This window comes from Saccostrea cucullata, unplaced genomic scaffold (genome assembly GCF_032062105.1).
Source record: "Saccostrea cucullata isolate Sc308-1 unplaced genomic scaffold, CSIRO_AGI_Scuc_v1 ctg116, whole genome shotgun sequence".
NCBI classification, from domain to species: Eukaryota; Metazoa; Mollusca; class Bivalvia; order Ostreida; family Ostreidae; genus Saccostrea; species Saccostrea cuccullata.
The window spans coordinates 270,286-295,942 of NW_026931870.1; the positions used below are offsets into that span (position 1 = coordinate 270,286).

Consider the following 25,657-nt stretch of genomic DNA (forward strand, 5'->3'; position numbering starts at 1 on the left):
GAGAATTAGGAAAACCAGAAATTGTTGATGAATGATTTGTACTTTACTAGTTAAATTCGTCACGGTATTGATTGATAATAACTATTGTTGTTTTAGTTAATGAAGGCCTTCAGGCTCGTGCACTGCTTACCTGGTATTCAGTGTTGACGTGGGTCAATTTAATGCACCAATAAAACTTTCATTTTCGTTCTTTCGGAAAATCTAGAGAGGCGTACATCCACATACCACTGTCAATGTCCATGAGGGAAGATTAATGAACACGGAGCTCTTCTTGCTTTTTCTCATTGGAATTCACTTAACGTGATAAACAGTTTATCTACCTTAACAAGGTGGAACAAAATTCTAATAAGTTACCTTGAGGCGACGTCAATTACAACTGCTGAAAAAGATGCATTATTTAGTGTCATTTTTCTTCTTTGTAATTGTTATCGTAATCAAATTTGTGGCATGTATAGAAAATTCAACGCCTCCTCAACAACGCAAGACAGAGAGTGTGAAAGAGAGTAACAATTCGGAATCGACAGTGGCTTCCTTGCCAACTGGATGGGACGATTTTTGTATGGAGAAAACTGAATACACTTCTACTGAAACGATGTCTTTTAAGTGTACCATTGACAGAAATAACTCTGGACGATGGAATTATGACGAATTAAGGGATCACATTGCTTTGAAGAAACTGAAATATAAATTTGATATCGAATGTGAAAATGGGGCTAATATTACATTGAAATGGCCTTTCAAAGCCATAAATCTCATAGAAATAATAGTGCAGAACTGTCTGCTTGAAGACTTCTACGGTGACTATGAAAATAAAATGCTGGCTACCTTTGCAGATGAGCTGCAATACCTTCGTCTGACAGATGTCGTTGCTATGGTGAGTATATTTGACCTAATTTACCTGGCTGGTGAAATAGTAAATATCACACAAGATGCCATGTGTGGAAATGACGAGAGTCTCATTGAACATACAATCAGCAATTTAACGTATAACTTTGGAGCCTCCACGGAGACGTTTTTCCAGAATTTGTTAAACGAGACCACGGGTGAGCACAATGTAGAAAAGGACCCCGTGTTGAACGATGTTCCGAAAATGTACAACGAGGTCCTTAGGGTGGAACATGTATGTAATTATAAACACCTGAGGAAGTATGAATACAGTATTAACTCTTCTCCAGGCTCATTCTTTATTGACTTGGAAACAGAGAGATCTAAATATCCAGTTCTGGAAAACTTGAACTTTTCTTTTACTCCTTTTGGAGAAAAGTATCCGCTGGATAATTTGCTGAGGAACTGGGTTAGTAACTACCCTTCACTTCAGACCATGGATATTTCTCACTGCAATCTACAAGAGTTAAATTTCATCGGTTTTCTCGATACCATGAAAAGAAGAGATGACAAGATACTGCTTGTAAATCTAACAAACAATAGAATAAAGGAATTGAAAGTTTCAGTTCTTGAGACTATAATTGATGAACACCGATTGTTCTTAAATTTTAGTCAGAATCCTTTAAACTGTTCTTGTACGGAGGATATGAAGGAGCTCATAAGATTTATTCAAGGAAGAGAGAAATGGGCATTAGAGAAGTACGCTAGATACGCGTACATCAGAGAAATGGGATGTTTCTTTCCTGAGTCTTTAAAGGGAACCCTTTTAAAGGACCTATCTGAATCAATGTTGATGTGTAAAAATGACTTCACATTTACAGAAACTATTCTTCTAGAAGCTGTAATTACCTTAAGTTTGTTTTCAATATTGCTATTAGTGGTTATTATAATATTACTTGTGTTTCGAAGGGAAATACGCATTCTGACCTATACGAGATTTCACATACTGTTGCCATGCCAACCAGAGGAAGTATTCGAAGAGAAAAAGTTCGATGCTTTTGTTTCTTACAGCAATCAGGACCACGACTGGGTCAGTGATGTGTTTGAAAACAATAAATTAGAGGTACTAAAGGGCTTTAAATTTTGTTTACATCACAGGGACTTCATGGCAGGTAAGACCATAACAGAAAACATCATAGATAGCATTGAAAGCAGCAGACACACCATTGTGATCGTGTCGCGGCATTTTCTGGACAGCAATTACTGCCTCTATGAATTTGAAGAAGCTCTAAGACAGAGTTTAAGTGAAAAGAAGCGTCACTTGTTAGTGATTTTAATGGAGGAGATATCACAGAATAAAATGCCAAAAGTTTTGCAAGCCTGTTTAAAGACATTCACCTTCATTAAAAAAGATGACAAAATTTTTATGGACAGATTGATTTATTCTCTCTCCTATAAAGGACGTGATAGTGTGCGGAGCGGATCAAAATATAACGCTGCCTATGAAAATAAGGCGTGTGACGAAACTAAAAATCAGGAGAACAGTTTAACATTTAATAAGAACGTTAATCAGATTGGTTTTCCCCAAGGGAATGTTGATAATGAGAAAAACAAACATTATAATATGTTTCCTTAAAGGTGCATGGACACAGTTTGAAGTTAATATTTTCTATATAATATTACGACTTATATATTTTAATAGCATTTCACACAAAAACAAATTAGAAATCTTATTTCATTTAAAAGTTATTGAAACTTCAAAATTTTTTGCGGGTTTGATTGACACATCCTTGCACTTTCACAAATTTTAACTTTATTCTTAATACTTAGGAAAAGTGGCAATCTTGTTGTGTATTAATGAGAAATATTAAAACTTTAATCCAGAGAAATAATTCTATTCAGAGTAGAAATGTTACAAAGCAAAACTCCTTCACAAGTATCGTCATTCCGAGCTAAATGTTGTGTACAGAGTTTAGCAAATTGAACAGACCCGTTAAACATATACAGGGTTTTGAAAACAGGGCACGAGCTCTGTTATTGTTGATGTTTACGATTCACTGGGTGTGTTCAATTGTTAAAGTCTACTCACCACAACTGCACGGACTGACACTATACTGTGTGTATGTTTTGCTTTCGGACATTTCTACTCTAATTTTTCGAGATTATAATTTTAATATTCTTCATTTACACACAAGATTGCCACTTTTCCTAAGTATTGAGAATAAAATTAAAATTTGTGAAAGTGCAAGGATTTTTCAATCAATCCCGCCAAAAAATAGTTTTAATAACTTTTAAATGAAATAAGATTTTTGATTCATTTTTGTGTGAAATGCTATTAAAATATATAAGTCGTAATATTATACAGAAATTATTAACTTCAAACGATGCACCTTTAAAGGGACATGGCCACAGTTTCAACTGAATTTTTTAAAACCAATTTTAATGCTTACAATGCCTAACTAAGGCATCGTTTAATGATCAGCTAAAATATTGAACGTCATTTATTGATTAACAAACAGAGATACAGAACTTAGAGTTCTTCAAAATGTAAACAAGGCACGTGCCTTGCTTTTGTTTACATATAGAAAATATCATATCTATAACAAAATGAAATTCAGCAAATCACTAGAAACAGTCTAATTGTATTTAGAATTGACTTCTTTATTGAAATTATCTGCTTTAAACAAACAAATCATAATATATTAATTTATGTAAACAAAACATGAAACGGACCCTGTTTACATAACAAAGGTTTGGAACTCCAAATCTGTCTTGTATCTCAACAACTAAAGTTCAAATTTTTGATGATCATTAGAAAGACCTTAGTTAAATATTATAAAACTGGAAAAATAAATTTGAAAATTTTGGCTGAAACTGTGTCTATGCCCCTTTAATGGCTTTTGATTCATTCACGTAATAGACAATGAATATACTTTTGTGGGTTTGATCTCATCAATACCAAATTAAAGGTACGAGATTGATTGATTCGTTAATTTTTTCGCTTTTTGTGCCTTTTTGTGTATTTTATCATCAATAAACATTTCAAAAAATTGTTATATCTTCATTTATTAATTTAGACATATTTTGCCAAATATTCAGTTTTATTAGATAACAGGGGTTCCGATAAATGATCTACCAAACCTCTTTTTTCACCCCTCTAAAAGATATTAACAGTAGTGTATGAGAAGCTTCATGGCACCTGATCCCGCAATGATGTTTTGGAGGTTTGTGTTTGCTCTGCTCCTATTTTGTACAGTTTTATGGATTTTTTGATCTTGAATACTGTTCGTTAACTCCATTTGTTTCATTCAAGAGTACAGTTCAACAATATATTCGAGAAGTGGTGTGAATTAGATGTGGATGCCAAAAAATTCCAAGGAACTTTTGAAATATTTGAAATTACAATTTTTTTTTCAAAAATCAAAAGCATAAAAACTAACGACTTTTCTTCTTTCATGACATAAAAGATTAAAAAGTAGAGACACATTTAATGCCACATAGCTATTCGGGTGTCCAAATTTAGTTTTGTCGAAAAGTAACAATGTTGAAATGAAATATATGGTGATAACGAACAGTATAAGCCCCATACAACAAAATAGGAGCAGAAGAAACACCTCAAAACATTAGATGTCGAATCAGGTGCCATGGAGGAGTGAGCTTCACCTGCCGACCAATTACACCCGCCATGTGCTCCTTGTCTTGATCGGGAAATAACATTAAAAAAAATCCGTCTTCAATTCAGTATGTAAATAATAATAGCTTAATAATTAGAGTGAAAAACGTCAGTCAGCATTTGATTCAATGATAAATTGTAATTGATGACAAAGTCATTGTATAGACCATAGAACTTACAAAATGATCATTTTAAACAAGACTACTGATATTCTTGTTTCATCAACTTGTTTGTCAATAATTTACCTCGTTTTAAAAATTGTATATACGTAGAATGCCGACAAAAATGCTGATAAGTCATGCGAGGATTGTAATATAATGTATATTGTATAGATTTTACAATGCTGTGCTAAAGTCATATAATCGAGACTGGTGACAAAAGTCTGTACTAACATCAGAGTTTTTCGTCAATAAAACGTATATTGAGACTGAAAGGGGATATGAGAAGATGAGAAGAAATGGCGTTGTAAAACTCAACGGCGACAGGCCAAAAAAATAGCATAGTAAACTTCATTTAACCTTCTCCATAAAATTTAATGAAAAACCATCAATTGCAACAAATTCATGTAATATTTTCAACACAAACTTTGTTCCCAAGAAATTTTAACAGCACAGTCTAAATAATACATTTCAAACATCAGTCCAGCATCCATCCAGGAACTTTTGATAACCTGTTGAAATTTCATTCATAGAAAGTAAGAAATATACATTAGCAATTAAAAAAAATTACGAAATGTAAATTACCGGTAATTGAAATTCACGTAAAACTAAACTAGAACTAATATTAAGTATTCTCTAAAATATATAAGTTGTTAACTGGTATTAAATTAACTTAAATAAACTTCTTCGAGATAATCAAAATATTGAAAAAATACCCGTAAAATAAAGTTGATATTCCTAGATGTTTTTATTTACTAACTGATAACTACAGCGTTATTGTGTTTTTTTTCAATTGATGTTATTCTCTGGTGTTTTGGGGACCCGTTTTTGTTTTGCTCCTGTTTTATTATGTTTTATGGACTTTTGATCTTGAATACTGTTCGTTATCTCCACATGTTTCATTGTCTAATTGATTGAACATACCGAGTTCTTTATCTTTTTTTCATTTCATAATTGCATGTTGTTCTTTCATAATTTGCATGTGGTCCTATTTTAACTATCCAATGTTGATATGAATGTAGGTATTTGGAAAAGCTAATAGGAGGTGAAGGAAGTGGAACAACATGTGTTAAACAAAACTTAACATTTTGTTGTTAAATACAAATTACAAATTAACGATTTTACTCGCGAATCCACACTGTTTTATGTTTTATACTTGAGTTTTGCTATTTTGTTTTCTGAAATCGATTTTTAAAAAAACGTTATTGCACGTTTTTCTTACTCAGTTGATATTATTTTTCATTTTAACTATGATACACATAAAACTATTATCGCTTTATCTATTTTATCATCCCGACAGGGACGATTTTTTCAATGTTAAAGTCCTATGAAATAACATAAAGTTAGAAAGCAGAATATCAGGTAGTGCGATTAGAAGCCTGACAATGAATCACAAACAATTACCAAATCTTGTGGTTTTACGACGTGACGGGCCCATGCATAATTTGGTTAACAAAGGCCCGGGACTGTAAACATGTCCTGTTGTTTCATCCTACAGCGAGCATATACACTTTGTTTTTACAGGAGTCTGTCATTACATGCCAAAGTACAATACAAACAGCCAAATCACTTTCTATATACATTTTTGAATGCCTCCTTTTTTTTCTTGAAATAAAATTTTATTATTGAATGCAATCATTTAAATACTGATTTCACAGGCACCTGACGTTACTTATTTTTCTTTTAATTAAAAAAGTATACACATACCTAATGTGTATATTTTTTTTATTAAAAGAAAAATAAGTAACGTTAGGTGCCTGTGACTGATTTGTCTCGCTCTTTATTGCAGGAAGGATTTGTCTTAATTATCAAATGATTATGAAATTTGAAAAAAAAAATTAAGCCGTCATTAATTCATGTTTTCAATCATTCATGATTGATTCATATTTAATCGAGAAAATTATTTGATATGATGTAAAGTATCCTCGGCAGATTTATTGTATGGAATATAAAGAAACACGAAGAGAAGTCAAGAGAAATCAAGCTTATAATTATATTGAAGCAATACAAATCGAAATAAGATTAAACTTTTATCATGAAATTTTCTTGTAAAAACTACCACTAACATCTTTTTCTAGACTATCCAAGTATGAAACAGATGTTTTGGACTCTTTGGTGTGTTTATTGAATTTTACTGAGACATTTTGAGTCCACATATGGATCGAAGGAATTGTTAATTGATACATGTAATGCGTCGTCGATGTATCTAATATCGAGATGAATGTCACAAGAAGAGTTTCCTCATGTATACGTTTTTAATCAAGATTACTTCCTTTGAATACAAAAATTAAGGTCTGCTGAAAACGGGGCGCAGCTGGTATCAAAAGGAATTCAGACAATCTGTCTGAAGACCATCTCCAAAAACTATATAGGTAGTGTAACGGGGTGCAATTGGTACCCATAGATATTCAGATAGAATGTTGGAAAACCATCACCCAAAACTAAATAAGATATTATCTGTCAGAAATTCAAATATCTTTTTAAACTTCAGCTTCTTGAGTCTTTGTATGTACAGCAAGAATGCTTTTACAAAGTGAATGTGAAAATGACCACTGACAAGGTAGGTGAGTTTACGAGTTTAATTTTTTAAGAAGCTGCCTATAATAAGAAAAAGTCTGGACTTAATTTATCGTGAGTAATGCTTTTATCTTATCAAGCTTGAAAATTTGTACGGATTGATGTTATTGATTTTGGTAAAAGTTTGTGATTACGAATTTTATAAAAATTCCTTATTTACACCAATTTTAAAATATATTGTTGCAAGGTACTCCTGACGGTTCCCTATTTCTGCTGTCAAAATTTAGTGAGAAGAGAAGAAAGAGGCTTGGTAGAACATTTACTGGAACCCTTTATGTACTTGAGTTATCTAACCAAAGGCCAAAAAAAGAGGAAAATCCAAACAAAGGAAAAGTATGTGTTGAAAAACAGTATTTTCCCTGCATGGGTCTTTTGAACTTTGGGAACAGATAAAATTCATATAAATATGCAGAAATACAAACCATATATTAACGCATCCAAACCAGGCAGCGAACTTTAAGTATTTAGAAACACATTATGTTCATATGTGGTTTTAAACTAAATGATGAACTTCCTTTGAAAAATTAATAAGCTCATTTATTGTTTAATCTAGTTTTGAAAATAAAAAGATGTTAATTGCAAAGAGTATCGCAGAAATAATAGTAAACACAAAAAAGGAAATAAAAGGTCTTTTAACAATAAGTCAAAATTATTTTGAAAATAATTGCAATAGTTTGCCTAAAGATTTGCAAAACAATATAATTATAATCATTAATGCCATTTTTTTTTTTTTGGAAATGCTGATTTTAAGGAAAACTGACGATGCCCCTTTATCAAATTTTTTACAGAAGTCTGTCTCAGTTTAAACCAGGTTATGCAAACCATATTCAACTAATTAGTTGAACATGAAATATTGTTCAATATTTGTATAAAGTAAACAAATGCAAAGATCAAGTCAATGTGTTTATCATCGTATTTAATATTATGATTTAGTTATTAGTCTGCTCTAAATTCAGTAAAACGTGCAAAAAAGTATATGAGCAAATGTGACAGTCTCTATGTTGTTTTTCATTTTCAGTTCACTAGGATAAAACGAGTCAAAAATGCATAAATATGAATTGATAATTGATAAAACTTCGTTGATGCATATAATTTATCTTTGTGTCAAATTGAAGGCCACGATAAAAGTTTTATTCTCTCTTTATTCCCTTACACAGGTCAGATACTACAGGGGCAGCTTTGTGGTAATTGTAATATTAATAGATACAAAGAATTCTTGATGCAATCATAATGATTGCATAAGTTTATCTTTTTATGAACTCTAAAGATCTTTTAAATATCAATATTAGAGTAGCAATGTGAATTTTCAAAAAAAAAAAAAACAACAGGTAACTAAGCTCTTCTTAGAAAATAAACCTTTATTTTTTGTTCTCTGTCTCATAAACTCGCATGTATTGTTCTTGGCGTAAATATCAAAGTCGAAATTTTTTGTTTTTAAATGAAAGTTAAATATAGATAAAACTTTAGTTCTAAATAATTCATTAAAAGAACTTTGTGTTACATATATACTAGTACTGTTAAAAACATTTTTCTGAACACATCAGAGACTGAGTATCTTCTGGCAACATGCAACAGAAAACTTTCCCCCAATCTTATTTAAATACCAATCAGTAATTACTGGTTGTTTAATAAGAAAACTAAGCAAAAATAGATTCTATGACAAAGTACGTCTAACTTTTATGAAATATATGATCTCTTTTATCTTATATTTTCGTCTTTTATAAATGCATTATTCTTTTGAGCTGCAGGGCTACATATAAAACGTCAACCGAAGCCAATTAAGTTAATGCTTGATAATTAAGGCCTGTATTTTTAATTTGAACATCAGTCTTCTGTTTTTAATCTCTCATTGGAAAAAAAATCTTTTTTGCCTACTCAAAAGGAATAATAATTTAAATTTTAATAGCCGTTAAATCTAGTAATAATTAAGTACTAGAACGCCCCACCTCTACATTTGTCAATTCTTAGATAAAAGGTTATTATGCAACAATTCTTTTCAATTCTAATGCTAAGTAATTGCCTCTCTTATTGAAATGACTTTTTTCTTTTCTCCTATTTTATAATGTTTGATGGACTATTAAGCTCGAATACTGTTCGTTAACTTCATATGTATCATCTCTTTAGTTTCCAGAAGAAAAAGATAGATTTTAATGGGCACTAAAGGTTTCTAAAGCACGAAGTTACGATAAACGCGCTAACGAAAGCGCCACGCCAATCTTATGTCAGAAAAATGTATCAAAGTGAGCTTCAAATTAAAGACACAACTAACAACTAAACTGTGTGACAAATAAGACAACTTATTTCCCCATGGCACCTGATCTCACCTCTGGAAGTTCCTGGGGTTCTTGTGTTTTCCCCTCTTCACATATTTGTATTGTTTACAGATTTTTTTTAGATCGATCACTGTTGTTTATCTCCATCCTTCTCATTCCCATAGGAAGAGCTTTGAAATAGCTATATTTTATTGATTAACGCGAATAACAATTATAGAACTGCTTTATACATACTTGTATTTTAAATAAAATATGCATCGATCGCAACTAGTGACAAATGACTCAAAGAATTCTGACAGATGCGGTGTAATGACCTTCTGTCTATTTGAAGCCTTTGTGCAATAGTTCGAAAAAATTTAATGATTTAAAGTGCAAGTTGCTGTGAATTGTTTGAGGAGGACATACTAAAAGTACATCCGATGAATGTGGTATCCACTTGTAAGTATTTACTAAGTGTGAATCTGAAAAAAACAGGTTTCTTTCTTGATGACCTAGAAATCAGTGCGATGTAAATCTTGGAATGACCTGTACAGGGTTATGTCTTGTCATTATTTGGTGCATAGCTGTCTTTCTGTCTGTCCGCCTACGACACACGGTTGTCCGAATCTGAACTGTCACCCTTGACTGAGAAACCTGCAAAGTAGAGTACCTAAGTTTGAACGTTATTGTGTGATGACCTTGAATCGATGTTATATCTTGTTGGTCAAACTCAGGCACTTGGCAATATAAGTATGTCAAACACATGAATTTTGGAAGGTTAAATGAAATTATGATATATTTGACCATCTAATAATTTAGATATGTATTGTGACAATAATACTATCTTATTTTTCTTATCCTAAAGTAACTAGGAAATTAAATTTTGAAATTGTATCCTTACAAAGGAAGATACGTTACTCTAGAAGTGGTGTAGATTAGACTTACATTCTTAAAAATCCAAAAACTTTTAGAAAATTTCAGATCACCAAATTTCTTTTAAATTTAAAAACATCAAAACCTACACCTTTCTACGATATATTCAACCATTCTCCATAATCAATTTAAAACATGTCCTTATAATTTCATAAACAACAACATCGTTAAAAAAAGGAATTAGAAAATGTCATATTTTGATTAAAATTGATCCTAAAGGAATTCTTAAAATTGATCCTAAAGCAAAACAACGATACGAAAGAGCATGTCTACGTATGAATAATTTCCAAAATGAGGTAAGTTATTGACAAACAAGTTAATGAAGCAAACATATCACAGCAGTCTCGTTTATAGTGATCATTTTGTAAGTTCTATATATGGTCGATACAATGACCCTGTTAGCGAATACAGTTTTGGAGATCCATGTTTGCTCCGTTCCTATTTTTTTTAATGGAAGAAACAGATAGATTTTGATGGGCACTAAAGGTTTCTAAAGCACAAGGTTAAGATAACCGCTCTAACGGAAGCGCCAAGCTACTTTTGTGTCAGCGAGAGATATCAAAATGAGCTTGGAAATAGATACAATCTAACTACTACATTATATAACAAATAAGACGGCTTATTTCCCCATGGCACCTGATCTCACCTGTGGAAGTTCCTGGGGTCCGTGTGTTTTGCCCTCTTCACATATATGTATTGTTTACAGATTATTTGAGATCGATCACTGTTCGTGTATCTCCACCCTTTTCGTTCTCATAGGAAGAGCTTTGAAATACCTCTAATTTACTGATTAATTTGAATAATAATAGAACTGCTTCATACAAACTTGTATTTTAAATAAAATATGCATCGATCGTAACTTGTGACGAATGACTCAAAGAATTCTGACAGATGCGGTGTAGTGACCTTCTGTCTATTGAAGCCTTTGTGCAATAGTTCGAAAGATGTTAATGATTTAAAGTGCAGGTTGCTGTGAATTGGCTAAGGAGGAGACACTTAAAGTACATCTGACAAATGTGGTATCTTGGAAAAACCTGTACATGCAGTGTTATGTCTTGTCATTATTTGATGGAAAGCTGTCTGTCTTTCTGTCTGCCAACGACACAAGAGTGTCCAAATCTAAACTGTCAACCTTGAATGAGAAAGCTGCAAACTTGAGTACTAATGTTGATTTTTCATGTGTGATGACCTTGAATCAATGTCTTATCTTGCAGGTCAAAGTCACTTGGCAATATAAATCTGTCAAACACTAGAATTTAGGACAGTTGTATGAAATTATCATATATTTGACCAACTGATAATTTAGATGTGTATTTTGACAATAAGACTTATTTGTCTTATCTCAAAGTAACTTGGCAAAATTGAAATTGTGTTTTGGTCATAAATTCATGAAATCCATGACTGGAATGGCGTTAAATTTGAGTAATTTGACGCTGGTGACATAAATCTGTATTCCTAATTTGAATCAAGTCGTTTCTATAGGGCAAGGTCAGAAATTTGATTTAGATGACAAGAAATGGAATTCATAATATAAATGCTACAAACCTGGTTAAATTAGTAATTTTGAATCGAAAGTTAAAATATTTCATATATTTTATAGACACATGTACTAATATTTTTGATTTTTGATCTTTATAAGATTATTTATGATGCAATAAAAAGTTCTCTTTTTTGTAGGGAAAAAGGTTTTCGGTTCTCTTTGCTCCTCACAAACCGTTGGCATAATACAGCATTATAATGTGGCCTTTCAAGCCAGAGTCTTGAAACCAATGAAAAGACTGCTTAGTGCCATGTTGCATTAGGTCATGAAACAATTAAGAAACAACTTTTCACATATTAACTTTTGCCACTTCGTATTTTTGGGTACCGCATTTTTATCATTCCACCACTCCATCTCTCTTCTCATCCATTGCTTCACTTTGAGTTTTCTTATCTCTGTTTCTATTATGGAACGAGGATACCATAGCCTCCGGATGTTTGCATCATTTTTGGGGGGTAGGTAAAAGATATAGATCACAGAATAGTATGCGCTATCCGATTGGCTGAATTCAGGTATGTAATTATTTTCATTTTAATGTAAAAATATAATTATTTTAACTAAATGATGGAATTTAAAGAAAATATCGAAATACCATGAGATATTAACTCATAAAAGCCCTAATATTGCATATAATTTATTTTTTTTATAAATAAGCGCTAATAACAAGAAAAAAATTAAAAACCTGGCTTGCGAAAATGCTTAAAAATTGTTCATGCAATATAATGGAGATTGCAGATTTTTTTTAGGAGAAGAGGAAAACATCTGGGAAAAGATTAATGAAGAATGTTTTATATTCCGGTAACAAATAAATTCCTACATGTATTGTTCTTTTTGCTTTGGTTTATACACAGAACTTTCAAAAATTATAATGCATATTTTTTTTTTTACCATTAAGCCTTGAAATAAATAAAAATGATTTTTTTTAACATGTTTTATTTCTTAAAGTCATTCACCACATGCAGTGCAGTGAAAACTGAAACAAATTTAACCATTTAAACTGTTTAATTAATTAATGTCTGACATTGGTTTTAAGATCAAGTTATTTTCCCGAGATAACAAACCGATGGGCCCTAATTTGATGATTTCTGAAAGTGAAGGGAGCAAGTAAGTAAGTAATCATTTATTATAGTGACATTGTGTATTATAGACATTGTAATATATATACATTTTAAACAAAATACGGCAAATTGAATCTGCACCCGGTCCATTGGACCTATAAGTCACTTTTTCCATTCAATACATATATATAAAACAAATGTAGAAGATTCTTTTAATGGTTAAATGCTGTACTCGTATGAGCAACTCAAACAGAAGGCACGGATAACCATAACCCGATGACCGAAAAAAAATTTGGAAAACGTTCTAGAGGTTTGGACAAATAAATTAATTTAGACATAAAACAGTACTATCATAGACGTGTGTGTAATACAACCTATTTAACTATGCGGGATCAAGGAACCAGAACAAGGTATACGTATTTTTGAAAAATCAACATTTCAAAACTGCAGCAATTTTAGCAGAAATTCAACTACAATGCAGTGTTACTGAACATTGAAAGGTGAGTTAATTAATAATAAGTGCCTATTTAGGCTCATTTTGCAATAAAAGTCTAGGAATTGGAAGGGTGGAATAAAATGTTAAAATGATGCTCACGCAGAAAATCTTTAAGAAAGACTCGAATTAATGTATTCAAAAAGTTTCTCTGAATTGAAATACATGAAATTATTCAGGCATTCTTGTAACACCATAATGAACAGCATAACTCTACAACTCCGGCCACTGGCTGTAAAGCGTAACATGCACGTGTACATATGTGTAATCAAGTGGGCGTGCTTGCCAGTGGATGTAGATCTAAATATGCAGTGTTGTGCTACATAACATTAAATTGTAAGTTTTGTACATTTATTAACAGTGATTATAACTTCGAGAATATTTTGCTCAAAAGAACAAAATCGCTCTTCACATTTTCTCAGGAAGCATGCGTTAATTAGATCTTAACAGCCAAATTAATTTTGATAGATCGCATTGCCGCAGGCAGTCGGTATATATCAACAAAGCGTATCAGAAAACATAACGTGGTGCCCGCCTTAGATCGTGTGTTTCGTGACATTATGAAGAGCCGCGGACTTCGTCTATCAGGCATACACCATGGATTTTAGTAAATTTGTTTTTGTTCGCTAAGAATTTGTTTTCTGGAACACAATTATATTATAAGGAATATATCTGATGTTCCGCAGTTGTGTTGATGTTTTCGCTAAAGTGAGGGCACTTTCTGACCTATTGAGTAGTTCGACGTCAAAGTGGCAGGCGTAAACATCAGAGAGTGAAAAAAGATGGCGCTGTCCTGCAGCCTGACGTGTTATTTTATTGTTTTGGCAGTTTATACGTTCGTGAATGTTACATCAACACCTTTACCAACAGATACAAAATCCTTAGTGTCAAACAAAACAGAAGAAAATGACGGATATTTACCATATGGGTGGGATAAATTTTGTACGCTGAAGCAAGAAAGTGATGAGAAAATTAAAGTTTTCTTTTGTCATGTTAAAAAACAGTTTTCTGGAAAATGGAGCTTTACTGAATTAAAAGAACACGTAAACAACAAAACAGTGAAATATAAGTTTGAAATAAAATGTGAAGGTGGGTCAAATATTTCTGTACCTTGGCCATTAAAAGCAAGAAATGTTTTACAACTGCAGGTAGAGTCGTGCGACCTGGACCACTATCTACGGGAATATACTCAGATATCTCCTTCAAATATTCCGGATGAACTCGAAGTGTTGGATATCGTTGATAGTGTTATAATTATTGATATAATGGACATGTTAAATATCGCTATAAACATTTCTGAACTTAATAAAGATTTCGACTGTGGACATGAAGATACGTTAAAAAGATATGTGTTTAGAAACATCACTTATGCGTTTGATAAGTCTATGGAACTTTATTTGTCTAGTATGTTTAACAATGACTTAGCTAACATGTCTATTGAAGTACTAAACACAGGATCAGAAATGCTACCAAAGTCTCGTCATATCAAACACAAATGTATATTCAACAAACTCGAATATGCAGACCTCAGTATCAATACTCAAACATCGAAATTTCACACAGAATTATCCACAGAAAACGCAATGTTTCCTTCGCTCAGGTTTTTTAACTTATCGAACACTCGGCTTCCAAACCTGGCAGAGGCACATAGAAAATGGTATCGTTATTTCCAAAAACTGGAGGTGATGGACCTATCGCACAATCTCTTCACGGAGCTGGAGTTTGATCCCACGGCTGATGTCTGGGATATTCCCATGTTGACCCTGAATGTTTCCTACAATAACATTTCTGAGTTTAAAGTCGACAAGCTAGAGGAACTCGTGGACATGAAAAAATTGTTCATTGATTTCAGCCACAATCCATTAAATTGTTCCTGTACTGAAGAAACCAGACAACTTATTACTTACGTTAACGATCAATCAAAATGGATTCAACCGAAATATCAGAGATACAGATTCATGATGGATTTAGAATGCATGTATCCCGACGACATTTATGGAAAACGACTCTCTGATCTTAACACAGAAGACTTAAACTGTAAGCATGAGCTGGTAGAGAGAATAGCAGTAGAAGCAGTGGTATTCCTCAGTCTTTTATCAGTGGCACTCATCATTGTTATCATAATTCTCCTTAAATTCAGAAGGGAGATTAGAATATTAACATATACACGCTTTAACATCATTTTACCCTGTCAACCTATCGAAACATTCGAAAATAAGAAATTTGACGCTTTTGTCTCCTACTGCAACCATGATCAGGAGTGGGTCACCAGTGTGTTTGAAAATACTGCTTCTAACAACCCTCTTAAAAACTTCAAGTTTTGTTTACATCACAAAGATTTTATGCCAGGGAAAACCATTTTTGACAATGTCATAGACTGTGTGGAAGCCAGTCGCCATACAGTCATCGTTCTCTCCAAACATTTTCTCAACAGCCATTACTGTATGTACGAATTTCATGAGGCATTTCAGCAAAGCATTTATGAGAGAAAACGGCATTTGTTGGTAATCATGATGGAAGATATTCCTACCAGTGACCTTCCCAATGATTTAAAACGATGTCTTAAGACATTTACATACATCCGAAAGGACGATAAAATATTTATCGATAGATTGGTGTACGCCTTGTCCTATAAAGGCCAAAAAGCCATGCTTATTGACAGTCGGTGTAGAAGTGCAGCTTATTCTAATCAAACTTCTTGTGAGACGGACATTACGGAGGCCGGAAGTGATGGAAACTCGAGTCCGATTTCTATGATAGATCGAGATAACATTTTTCCTGATTTAATCAATGAAAAAGACATTGTAAGTGTCAAAAATGAGAAAAACAATATTTTGTGATCTTTTTTGGTGAATTGTATGTTACATTACTCACCTTGATATCTTGCTAGTTGCATAACAAAAATAAGAGTATTCGTTTTTAACTTGAAATAGTAACTCATTTTAAGTTTTTTTTAAAAAATGGCATTGACGTGTTTGTACACTACAATTTAAAAGTGAATTGATATAAGATTTTTATATTTTGTAGTGTAACATTCTCTTGATATTTTTTTGATGCTGTAAAATTGTTCACTTGTTTTCTATTTGTAATATTTTTATAAAGAATATGTCTTGCAATATTAGAATTCTTTCGACCATACAGAATGATGTACAGTATCTGGTTTTGTATGAGCTCATTTGGATTTGCTTTATTCACAAGATACCTCAGTCTTAGGTTAGATAGTAATTTAGCATGTTAAGTGGATTGTAAAATACACCTGTAAAACGGATATTGTCCTTTCGTTTACCAGGATATTCTTGTTTTAAAAAAGGCAAAATTATTTATCATGCCACAAGAAATGTCACAAAGTTTAATTGTGTATCACGGTCAGGTACACCTTTCTCTACAATATACTTCGTAAATTTGTTCTAAGAAAAAAGTAAAGTGAGGCTACAATGTTAAAAGTTTAATTTAAAGCCACCATGGTAATTGTATGTAAAAGTTTTATCACTACGGATCAATATATTGTCTCGAATTTTTTGCATAATAATTCGATATTTTTGACACAATTCTACATTGAATGCATCAACATATTAGTGGTTTACAAGTATTAAACTTGTACTGCAATGTACACGTTTTAGTAATAGTGTTATATAAGTAACAATGTAAGAAGAGAGAAATGTGAATAGGAAAACAAAGGGAAGGAAACGTTCATTTATTTTGTCATTTATAACTGATTTAATATTATGAAATAAAGAAGTCACATTGTCAAATTTATTCCATAAAATAAATTCCGCTGGAAAGATCACTGAATCATCAACGTGGTAATAAAAAGGACCCCGTCACCAAAACATTTCAACTTATTACAAAACAATTCATTGCCCAAGCTTAGACAACACACGGCGCCCTGAGAATTCACTTTAATGGATGTAAACTACTAGTGTTTAATTAATGTGACATGGCTATCATCGAAGAAGCTTCTATGTTGTTCGTACTTGTACAGGTTTTCTTTTCCTTGAAAAATTATGACGGGAAATTCTGAGAAAGTTATTGAGTTTAAGCATTTTTACTCAAGTTTTACAGAATTTGAAAACATTATCCTATGGAATGAGATGTAAAGACACAGCGTGACCTCCCTACAATTATGTAGTGCTTGTTTCAAGCTGTTTAAGAATATGATTATCGAATTAAGGATCAAACTTCATTTTTCTAGGAAGATAAACATTCTAAAAAATTGACTTGAGTGGAACCTAATCATAAAAATGTGTAACGTCTGCAATTTTTCAACTAATATACTAGTATATATTACATGATGATATAATAATGATTTAATGTATAATTAACAAGTAATTAATCATTTGTTTTACTTTTCCTGGACTACGTTAATTTACAATGAAAGGTTTAAAGTTTAATTACTGATTTCAGAGGATGTTGATAAGAATTAACATTTGTAGCGTTCATTTATATAAAAATATTTCTAAGGGGGTTCTTTTTAATTTGTGAAGGAGTTTTATGTATTTTCTACATTATAGACAAAATAAGTAGTTCTCTGTGGTGTGGTATAGTTCCACTTATTTGTCTTTTTCATATAAAAGCAAAATTATTTTAAAATCCACGTAAGTTGCATATTGTATCATAATTTAGAATTTAAAAGCAGATTTTTCAAAAGAATTATTATCCAGTTAAAATCAAAACAAGGTTATCTCTGTATATTTTCACAGCATGTATAAAAATAGACAACTGTTTACTCACTTCTTAGCTTTCCTTTATCATAATTCAGACAATGACAAACTTTTTTTGCTGATACAAATTTTTAGGATGAAATGTGAAGATAACGATCAATAATCAAGCCAAAAAATCCACAAAAACAAAACAAATCAGGAGCAAAGCAAACATAGACATTAAAAAAACATCAGAGGTGGGATCAGGTGACATGGAGGAGTGAGCATCCCTGCCGACCGGTCACACCCATTTTGTGCTCCTTGTCTTGATGGGGCAAACGGTAGTCAATGGGTATGAAAAACGCCGGTCAGCATTTGTATTAATGATAAATTGTATTTGTTAAAAATGGCATTGTATCGACCATTGAATTTGCAAAAATGATGACTTGAAACGAGACTGGACATAACATGGTTTCATCAATTTGTATTTCAATAGTTTACCTCCTATTAGAAATTGTTCGCAGAGGATATGCATGTTATCCATAAAAAAATCGGGGAGACATAAACACTATTACAAATAAAAAGGGTATATTGCATATTGCATATTGCTCAGTACATAATAATGGAAGTTGACGATAAAAAGTAAAACTTAAATCATCAAATTGTACTGTTTTTGTTGGCTTACCCAAACCGTCTTCTTTTCTAGAAAAAATCCAGACCTAAAACCTAATCTGATGTGTCAGACTCTCTAGTATTTTTGAGTATTGAATTTGAAATCAAATATTTGATCATTCTAAAAAAAAATCAGTCTCAATTGTAAATCAATTACTCTGTTTTCCCAGTTCATGTCAAAAGGCACAGATGAGCGCGAAAACTATGACTACAGGGGTTGATAATAATTCATGCCACCAGATCCCATCTCTGATATTTCAGAGGTTTGCGTTTCCTTTGCTCAACATTTTCAAAGCATGTTTACTGTTCTTATCTTTACATGTCTTAGGGCATAAGTATTTCTTATTTTACGTCCCTCTTCCCCAAATTCATTGGTAAACCTACAAAACCCAGTACAATAAAAACCCGGTCTCATAAGGAAAGTTTTTTCGGTCGAGGTTTATTATTGAGTTCACATGAATGTTGTGCAGTCTCGTCCAATCAATAGACCATTGATTAGATAGCAGCGAGTGTCAATGAATGGCGGGTTATACACGTTTGTCCGTAGGCCAGCGTTCGATAATCTCCCTAAAGTAATACAGATTTTCCATTGCTGCATAAATGCATGTATTTTTTTTAGTTTGGTGCTAATTCTTACATTTCAAAAAACTTCGAAAGAATGAAACTGTAATTCTTTAGCTTCTTTTAAATCAGCATATTTGCAAAATTATAATTTAAACAGGTGAAGAAATTGTTATTAATGAATTTTATTTTATGGCACAATATTTAATACTAGTAGTCTATTTACTAGTATGTACAAATGTGTCTGATATAATATGCTATGTATATATTCCTTTTTTACTCTAGTTTCTACTTCCTTTTTAGCTCACCTGAGCCGAAGGCTCAAGTGAGCTTTTCTGATCAAAATTTGTCCGTTGTCTTTTCGGCGTTGTTTAACTTTTCACATTTTGTCTTCTCAAGAACCACTGGGCCAATTTCAACCAAACTTGCCACAAAGTATCCTTAGGTAAAGGGAATTCAAATTTGTTCAAATGAAGGGCCAAGCCCTTTTCCAAGGGGAGATAATTATGAATTTGTTAAAAATTAATGGCATTTTTAAAAAATCTTCTTCTCAAGATCCACTGGGCCAGGAAAGATGAAACTCATGTGGAAGCATCCTCAGTAGTGTAGATTCAAGTTTGTTCAAATCATGACCCCTGGGGGTAGGGTGGGGCCACAATGGCCGATCAAAGTTTTACATAGAAGTATATAGGGAAAATCTTCTTCTCAAGAACCACTGGGCCAGGAAAGATGAAACTCATGTGGAAGCATCCGCAGGTAGTGTGGATTCAAGTTTGTTCAAATCTGACCTCCGGGGTACTGGGGCCACAAATCAAAGTTTTTAGGAGTATATAGGGAAAATCTTTAACAATCTTCTTCTCAAGAACCACTGGGCCAGGAAAGATAAAACTCATGTGGAAGCATCCTCAGGTAGTGTGGATTCAAGTTTGTTCAAATCATGACCCCCGTGGGTAGGGTGGGGCCACAATGGCTGATCAAAATTTTACATAAGAGTATATAGGGAAAATCTTTAACAATCTTCTTCTCAAGAACCACTGGGCCAGGAAAGATAAAACTCATGTGGAAGCATCCTCAGGTAGTGTGGATTCAAGTTTGTTCAATTCATGACCCCCAAGGGTAGGGTGGGGCCACAATGGCCGATCAGAGTTTTACATAGGAGTATATAGGGAAAATCTTTAAAATTCTTCTTCTTAAGAACCACTGGGCCAGGAAAGGTGAAACTTATGTGAAATCATCCTCAGGTTGTGAAGATTCAAGTTTGTTCAAGTCATAACCCCGGGGGGGGGGGGGCAAAATGGCTGATTAAAGTTCTACATAGGACTAGATAAGGAAATCTTTCAAAATCGTCTTCTCAAGTACTTCAAAGCTATGATTAGTGATATTTATGTGGAATCATCCTCAGGTAGTATAGATTCTAGTTTGTTCAAATCATAACCCCCAGGGATAGTGTGGGCCACAGTGGGGGATCCAAGTTTTGCATTAAAATATAAAAAAAAAAATCTTCCAAAAAATAGCAAAGCTATGATTAGTAATACTAGTATTTACGTATATGGAAGCATTTTCGGGTAGTGTAGAATTAAATTTGTTCAAATCATAACCCCCAAGGTAAGGGTGGGGCCACAATGGTTGATCAAAGTTTTACATAGAAAAATAAAGGAAAAAATCCCAAGAACAGAAAAGCTATGTTTAGTCATATTGACATGTAAGCATCCTCATGTATTGAAGATTTAAATTTATTCAAATCATGGTCCTTTGGAGTAGGGAGGGAAACAATGGGAATCAAATTCAAATTATTATCGAGTTATATGTAGGAAGAAAAGGTTTTTGAAAAATCTTTTTATTAAGAACAGCAAAGTCATATGCTGTACTAATATGAAGACAATCTCAAGTAGTATTAAAATTCACCCCCCCCCCCTTCAGTGAATTTCTCAGTTCTGATCTGATTTGTGCTTTTTCCTAGCCGATTTGCTCAGGTGAGCGATGTGGCACTTGGGCCTCTTGTTTTTAATCTGTCTGTAAATATGTTTTATACAGGACCACAATGTAAAATAGTCATATGTACTAATTGTGCTATCCTGTCTAAATAAAGAATTTATTATATATTATTATCATATAAATATAATTCATGAGATTTTGTTATGATAATGCCTGCAGCTCTTTTACGTTTTCCACTGCAATCAATTTAATAGGAATTATTAAAAGGTGAAGTGAAATATAGGGAGATAACGAATAGTATTCAAGCTCAAAAGTCCATAAAACAATACAAAATAGGAGCAGAGCAAACACGGACCTCCAAAATATCAGAGGTGGGATCAGGTGCCATGGAGGAGTGAGCATCCACTACCTACCGGTCACACCCGCCGTGTGCTCCTTGTCAGGATGGGAAATAACGGTAAAAATCTGTCGACAATTCAGTCTGTAAATAATGGTCTAACAATAAGCATGGAAAACGTCAGTCAGCATTTGACTTAATGATAAACTGTATTTGCTGACATGATCATTGTATCGACCATAGAACTTGCAAAATGATGAATTTAAACGAGACTGCTGTTAATTTTGTTTCATCAACTTGATTGTCAATAATACAACTCGCTTTAGACATTGTATATAGGTAGAGTATGCTCTTGCGTATCGAATCAACTGAGATTTATAAACTCCGTATGAAGGTGATGAAGGTATATTGTTGCATAAGTAAGAAGTTGACGATAGAAAAGTTAAAATCATCACGTTTATCATAGAGCTTGGTTGTTAGATTACCACTGACGTCTTTTTCAAGTAAAATATCTAAGTATGAAACAGATGTATCAGATTCTGTAGTACCTTTTATCTCAAGCTCTCTGGGATATATCGTATGGACATGAGAACGGAAATAGCCATTGGTAATTGAAAATACGTCTAATATATATCTAAATGTCGAGGTGACGGCCACAGCATGTATTTTTTTCTTTTCAGGTATAAGACTTTGGACAAATTCTGCTTCATATGGTAGGCTTATAACGGGGCGCAATTGGTACCCATTGGAATCCCAATAGATTGTTCGAAGACCTGGTCTCCAAAAACCATATAGATATTGTCAATCAGAAACTCAAGCATCTTTTTGATGTCAACTTCAGAATACTTTTGTGTACAATCAGAATGTTTTTAACAAAATAATTTTTATAATGACCAATGACAAAGTATGTAAATTAACGAGTTCCATTTTTATTGGAGAAACAGCTGTCAATGATATCAAAAAGCGTGGACTTAAATGTATCGTGGGAAATGGTTATAAAGTTGAAAAGTCTGAAGCTGTTGATTTTGGTAAAATCTTGTGATTTTAAATTGGCCAAAAGTTCCTTGGAACTTTTAAGTATCCACATCCGATGTTCACCACATCTCGAATATATTGTTATCATATTAGTGAGGAGTAAAGAAAGAACATTTGCTGAAACCCACTATGTATCTTTGCTAGTAAAGATTTTTATGAAGCTTCGGAATCCAATATAGATATGGTAATTCAAATTCATTTTGGTTCTTAGGGATATTAAAAATATTCAAAACTGCCATTCATAAAAAATATAAAAATCGTTTGAAATAAGTAAAAAATTCCTTTGCAATAATAAAATTATTCAATATTTTCAATGGACGTTTAGTCACGTATTTTTGTTTTGTCAGACTGGCACTGGCAGATTTGATTTAATAAACTTACACATTTCAGTGGTCACAACAAAATATTTTAGTTGTAGACCTCCTACAATTGTCAGTGTTCAGCTTTTAAAAAAAACTTATGAGAGGAGATGACAGGATTTGTGAACTACGAGGGGTTTGTTTTGTATATTCCCTTACTTGTTCTGGTACAGAAACTGACACCATACACTCACAAACAATAGCCGGACGATCGACATGTTATTCAAGGATCACATCGTTATGATTCCATTTGGCGAGTCATCTTCGGTGGCGTGGTGGATTTCTCATCCTAATCAAAAGCATGAGAATTCTGATTTTGTGTCAAAAATCCAATAAAACATATAGAACATCAAAAGAAATGATTGATGATACATAGAACGTGTTCTGAAAATTAATTCTAAAGGTTAATTACATATTCTTTGCCCTTTTGTTTATAAAATTATACATGGGGAAAACCGGTAAATATTATGAATTTTGAAATGACTGTTAATTATATTACATAAAAGCATTAGAAAAGCATTAAAATTGATATATGTCTAATTTTTTGCGTATTGTCAGTCATAAACCATTTAAAATAATTTGGAACAAAAATGTTTTCTTATGGTTGATTTAGGTCAATTACTTTCATTATTATATAGAGAGCTTTGCTACATTTGTATTATCCTGAATACAAAAAGAATCTAACCCTAATCAAATTGCAGTATAAAATGATAAACAATTAAGACAGTATGAAGATCTGGGAGGATTAAAAGAGACACGGATCTCAATTCCTTTTTTTATACATCTATTGTTCATATTGTGTTTCAGTTGAAACTTATATTTAAAAATTGAAAACTTAAACCAATTTTTTTTGTGAAATTTGGTTCAGAGAAGAGAGTTCATGAAACTTGACAAAAAGTAATAATAATTAAATATGTTTCAGTGTAAAAAAAAAAGAGGACTAGGCGGGTGTGAAATCCGCGGCTTAAACAAGAATAAGACGGACTTTTTTAATCACAAGAGGCCTAGAACGAATTCCAATGTTCTTTTAGCATAATGTTATTTTTCAAATATTTGATATTTAAAACCAAAAAAAAAAAATGAATTTGCTATGAATAAATCTCATTGATAATAAACTTTATTTTACTGATGAACATATTTTTTAGGATAACACAAGAAAGGAATATAAATGAGTAAAAAGGAAAGTTATTAAAGATTAAAAGAAGTAAAAACCTTTATGATTTAAAACTCTTTATTTGATTGGATAGAAAAATATAGTATATATCTATTTACATATGTTGCCTGCGTCACCAAGACTTACTTCAAAAACGTATCAGTCTGTTTGACGTTACACTTTGTTCAATGAAGGACAACTTAAAAATCATCTTGGCTTATTTCAAACGAAGTGATATATTAGCTGCCAAAGTTGTACTTGATTGATTTTTTAATGTTTCTTTATAACCTTTATATTTGAAAAAGGTAACTCAACAGAGATTCAAAAAACCTTCCTAAAGGTTCGAATTATTAATAAAGAACAGTTACTTCCATTGATATGTCTACTCCATATATCCAAGTAAGCTTGAAATAGTAGATATCGCAAAGTCTGACAAATTTGTTTCATGTTTCAGCTTATCCATCGGCAACTTTCCTTATTTGTTTTATAAATAATTTGCAGTAATATTCCAATATGACCTGCTTTAAGTTGACTGCCAACTCATTTACCACTCATTTACCACTCAAGAGCTTGCTCTGAGTATGCTCAATGTTTGAAGCGTTCCATCCTACTCGCTGATGAGTTGCTGTTACAGAGATTTCACAGTCTCGTTCTATCCTACTCGCTGATGAGTTGTGTTACAGAGATTTCACAGTCTCGTTCTATCCTACTCGCTGATGAGTTGCTGTTACAGGGATTTCACAGTCTCGTTCTATCCTACTCGCTGATGAGTTGTGTTACATAGATTTCACAGCCTCGTTCTATCCTACTCGCTGATGAGTTGTTGTTACAGAGATTTCACAGTCTCGTTCTATCCTTCTCGCTGATGAGTTGTGTTACATAGATTTCACAGTCTCGTTCTATCCTACTCGCTGATTGGTTGCTGTTACAGAGATTTCACAGTCTCGTTCTATCCCACTCGCTGATGAGTTGTGTTACAGAGATTTCACAGTCTCGTTCTATCCTACTCGCTGATGAGTTGTGTTACAGAGATTTCACAGTCTCGTTCTATCCTACTCGCTGATGCGTTGTGTTACAGAGATTTCACAGTCTCGTTCTATCCTACTCGCTGATGAGTTGTGTTACAGAGATTTCACAGTCTCGTTCTATCCCACTCACTGATGAGTTGCTGGTACAGAGATTTCAGAGTCTCTTTCCATCCTACTCGCTGATGAGTTGCTGTGACAGAGATTTCACAATCTCGTTCTATCCTACTCGCTGATGAGTTGCTGTTACAGGGATTTCACAGTCTCGTTCTATCCTACTCGCTGATTAGTTGTTGTTACAGAGATTTCACAGTCTCGTTCTATCCTACTCGCTGATGAGTTGCTGTTACAGAGATTTCACAGTCTCGTTCTATCCTACTCGCTGATGAGTTGCTGTTACATAGATTTCACAGTCTCGTTCTATCCTACTC

At 32.9% G+C, this 25,657-nt stretch overlaps 2 protein-coding genes and 1 long non-coding RNA gene across 4 annotated transcripts in view; all 3 read left to right on the forward strand.

Moving 5' to 3' along the window:
• The window catches only part of LOC134233802 (uncharacterized), a 126,210-nt gene that overhangs the window by 21,941 nt on the left and 78,612 nt on the right, over nucleotides 1-25,657 (forward strand). The gene's annotated exons all lie outside the window — the stretch shown is intronic.
• On the forward strand, nucleotides 218-2,529 carry LOC134233820 (toll-like receptor 2). The gene has a single exon (XM_062715874.1). It carries the CDS (start codon nucleotides 389-391, stop codon nucleotides 2,459-2,461), a length of 2,073 nt encoding a protein of 690 aa, XP_062571858.1. The 5' UTR covers nucleotides 218-388; the 3' UTR covers nucleotides 2,462-2,529.
• On the forward strand, nucleotides 13,782-19,634 carry LOC134233795 (toll-like receptor 6). 2 transcript variants are annotated; one of them, XR_009985062.1, is made up of 2 exons: nucleotides 13,782-13,845; nucleotides 18,992-19,634. XR_009985062.1 is itself a non-coding variant. In XM_062715819.1 (2 exons), exon 2 carries the CDS (start codon nucleotides 14,292-14,294, stop codon nucleotides 16,347-16,349), a length of 2,058 nt encoding a protein of 685 aa, XP_062571803.1. In that variant the 5' UTR covers nucleotides 13,831-13,845; nucleotides 13,978-14,291; the 3' UTR covers nucleotides 16,350-17,261. The 2 variants fall into 2 exon arrangements, 1 of the variants encoding a protein (XP_062571803.1); XM_062715819.1 differs by lacking the exon at nucleotides 18,992-19,634 and adding an exon at nucleotides 13,978-17,261 and having other exon boundaries at nucleotides 13,831-13,845.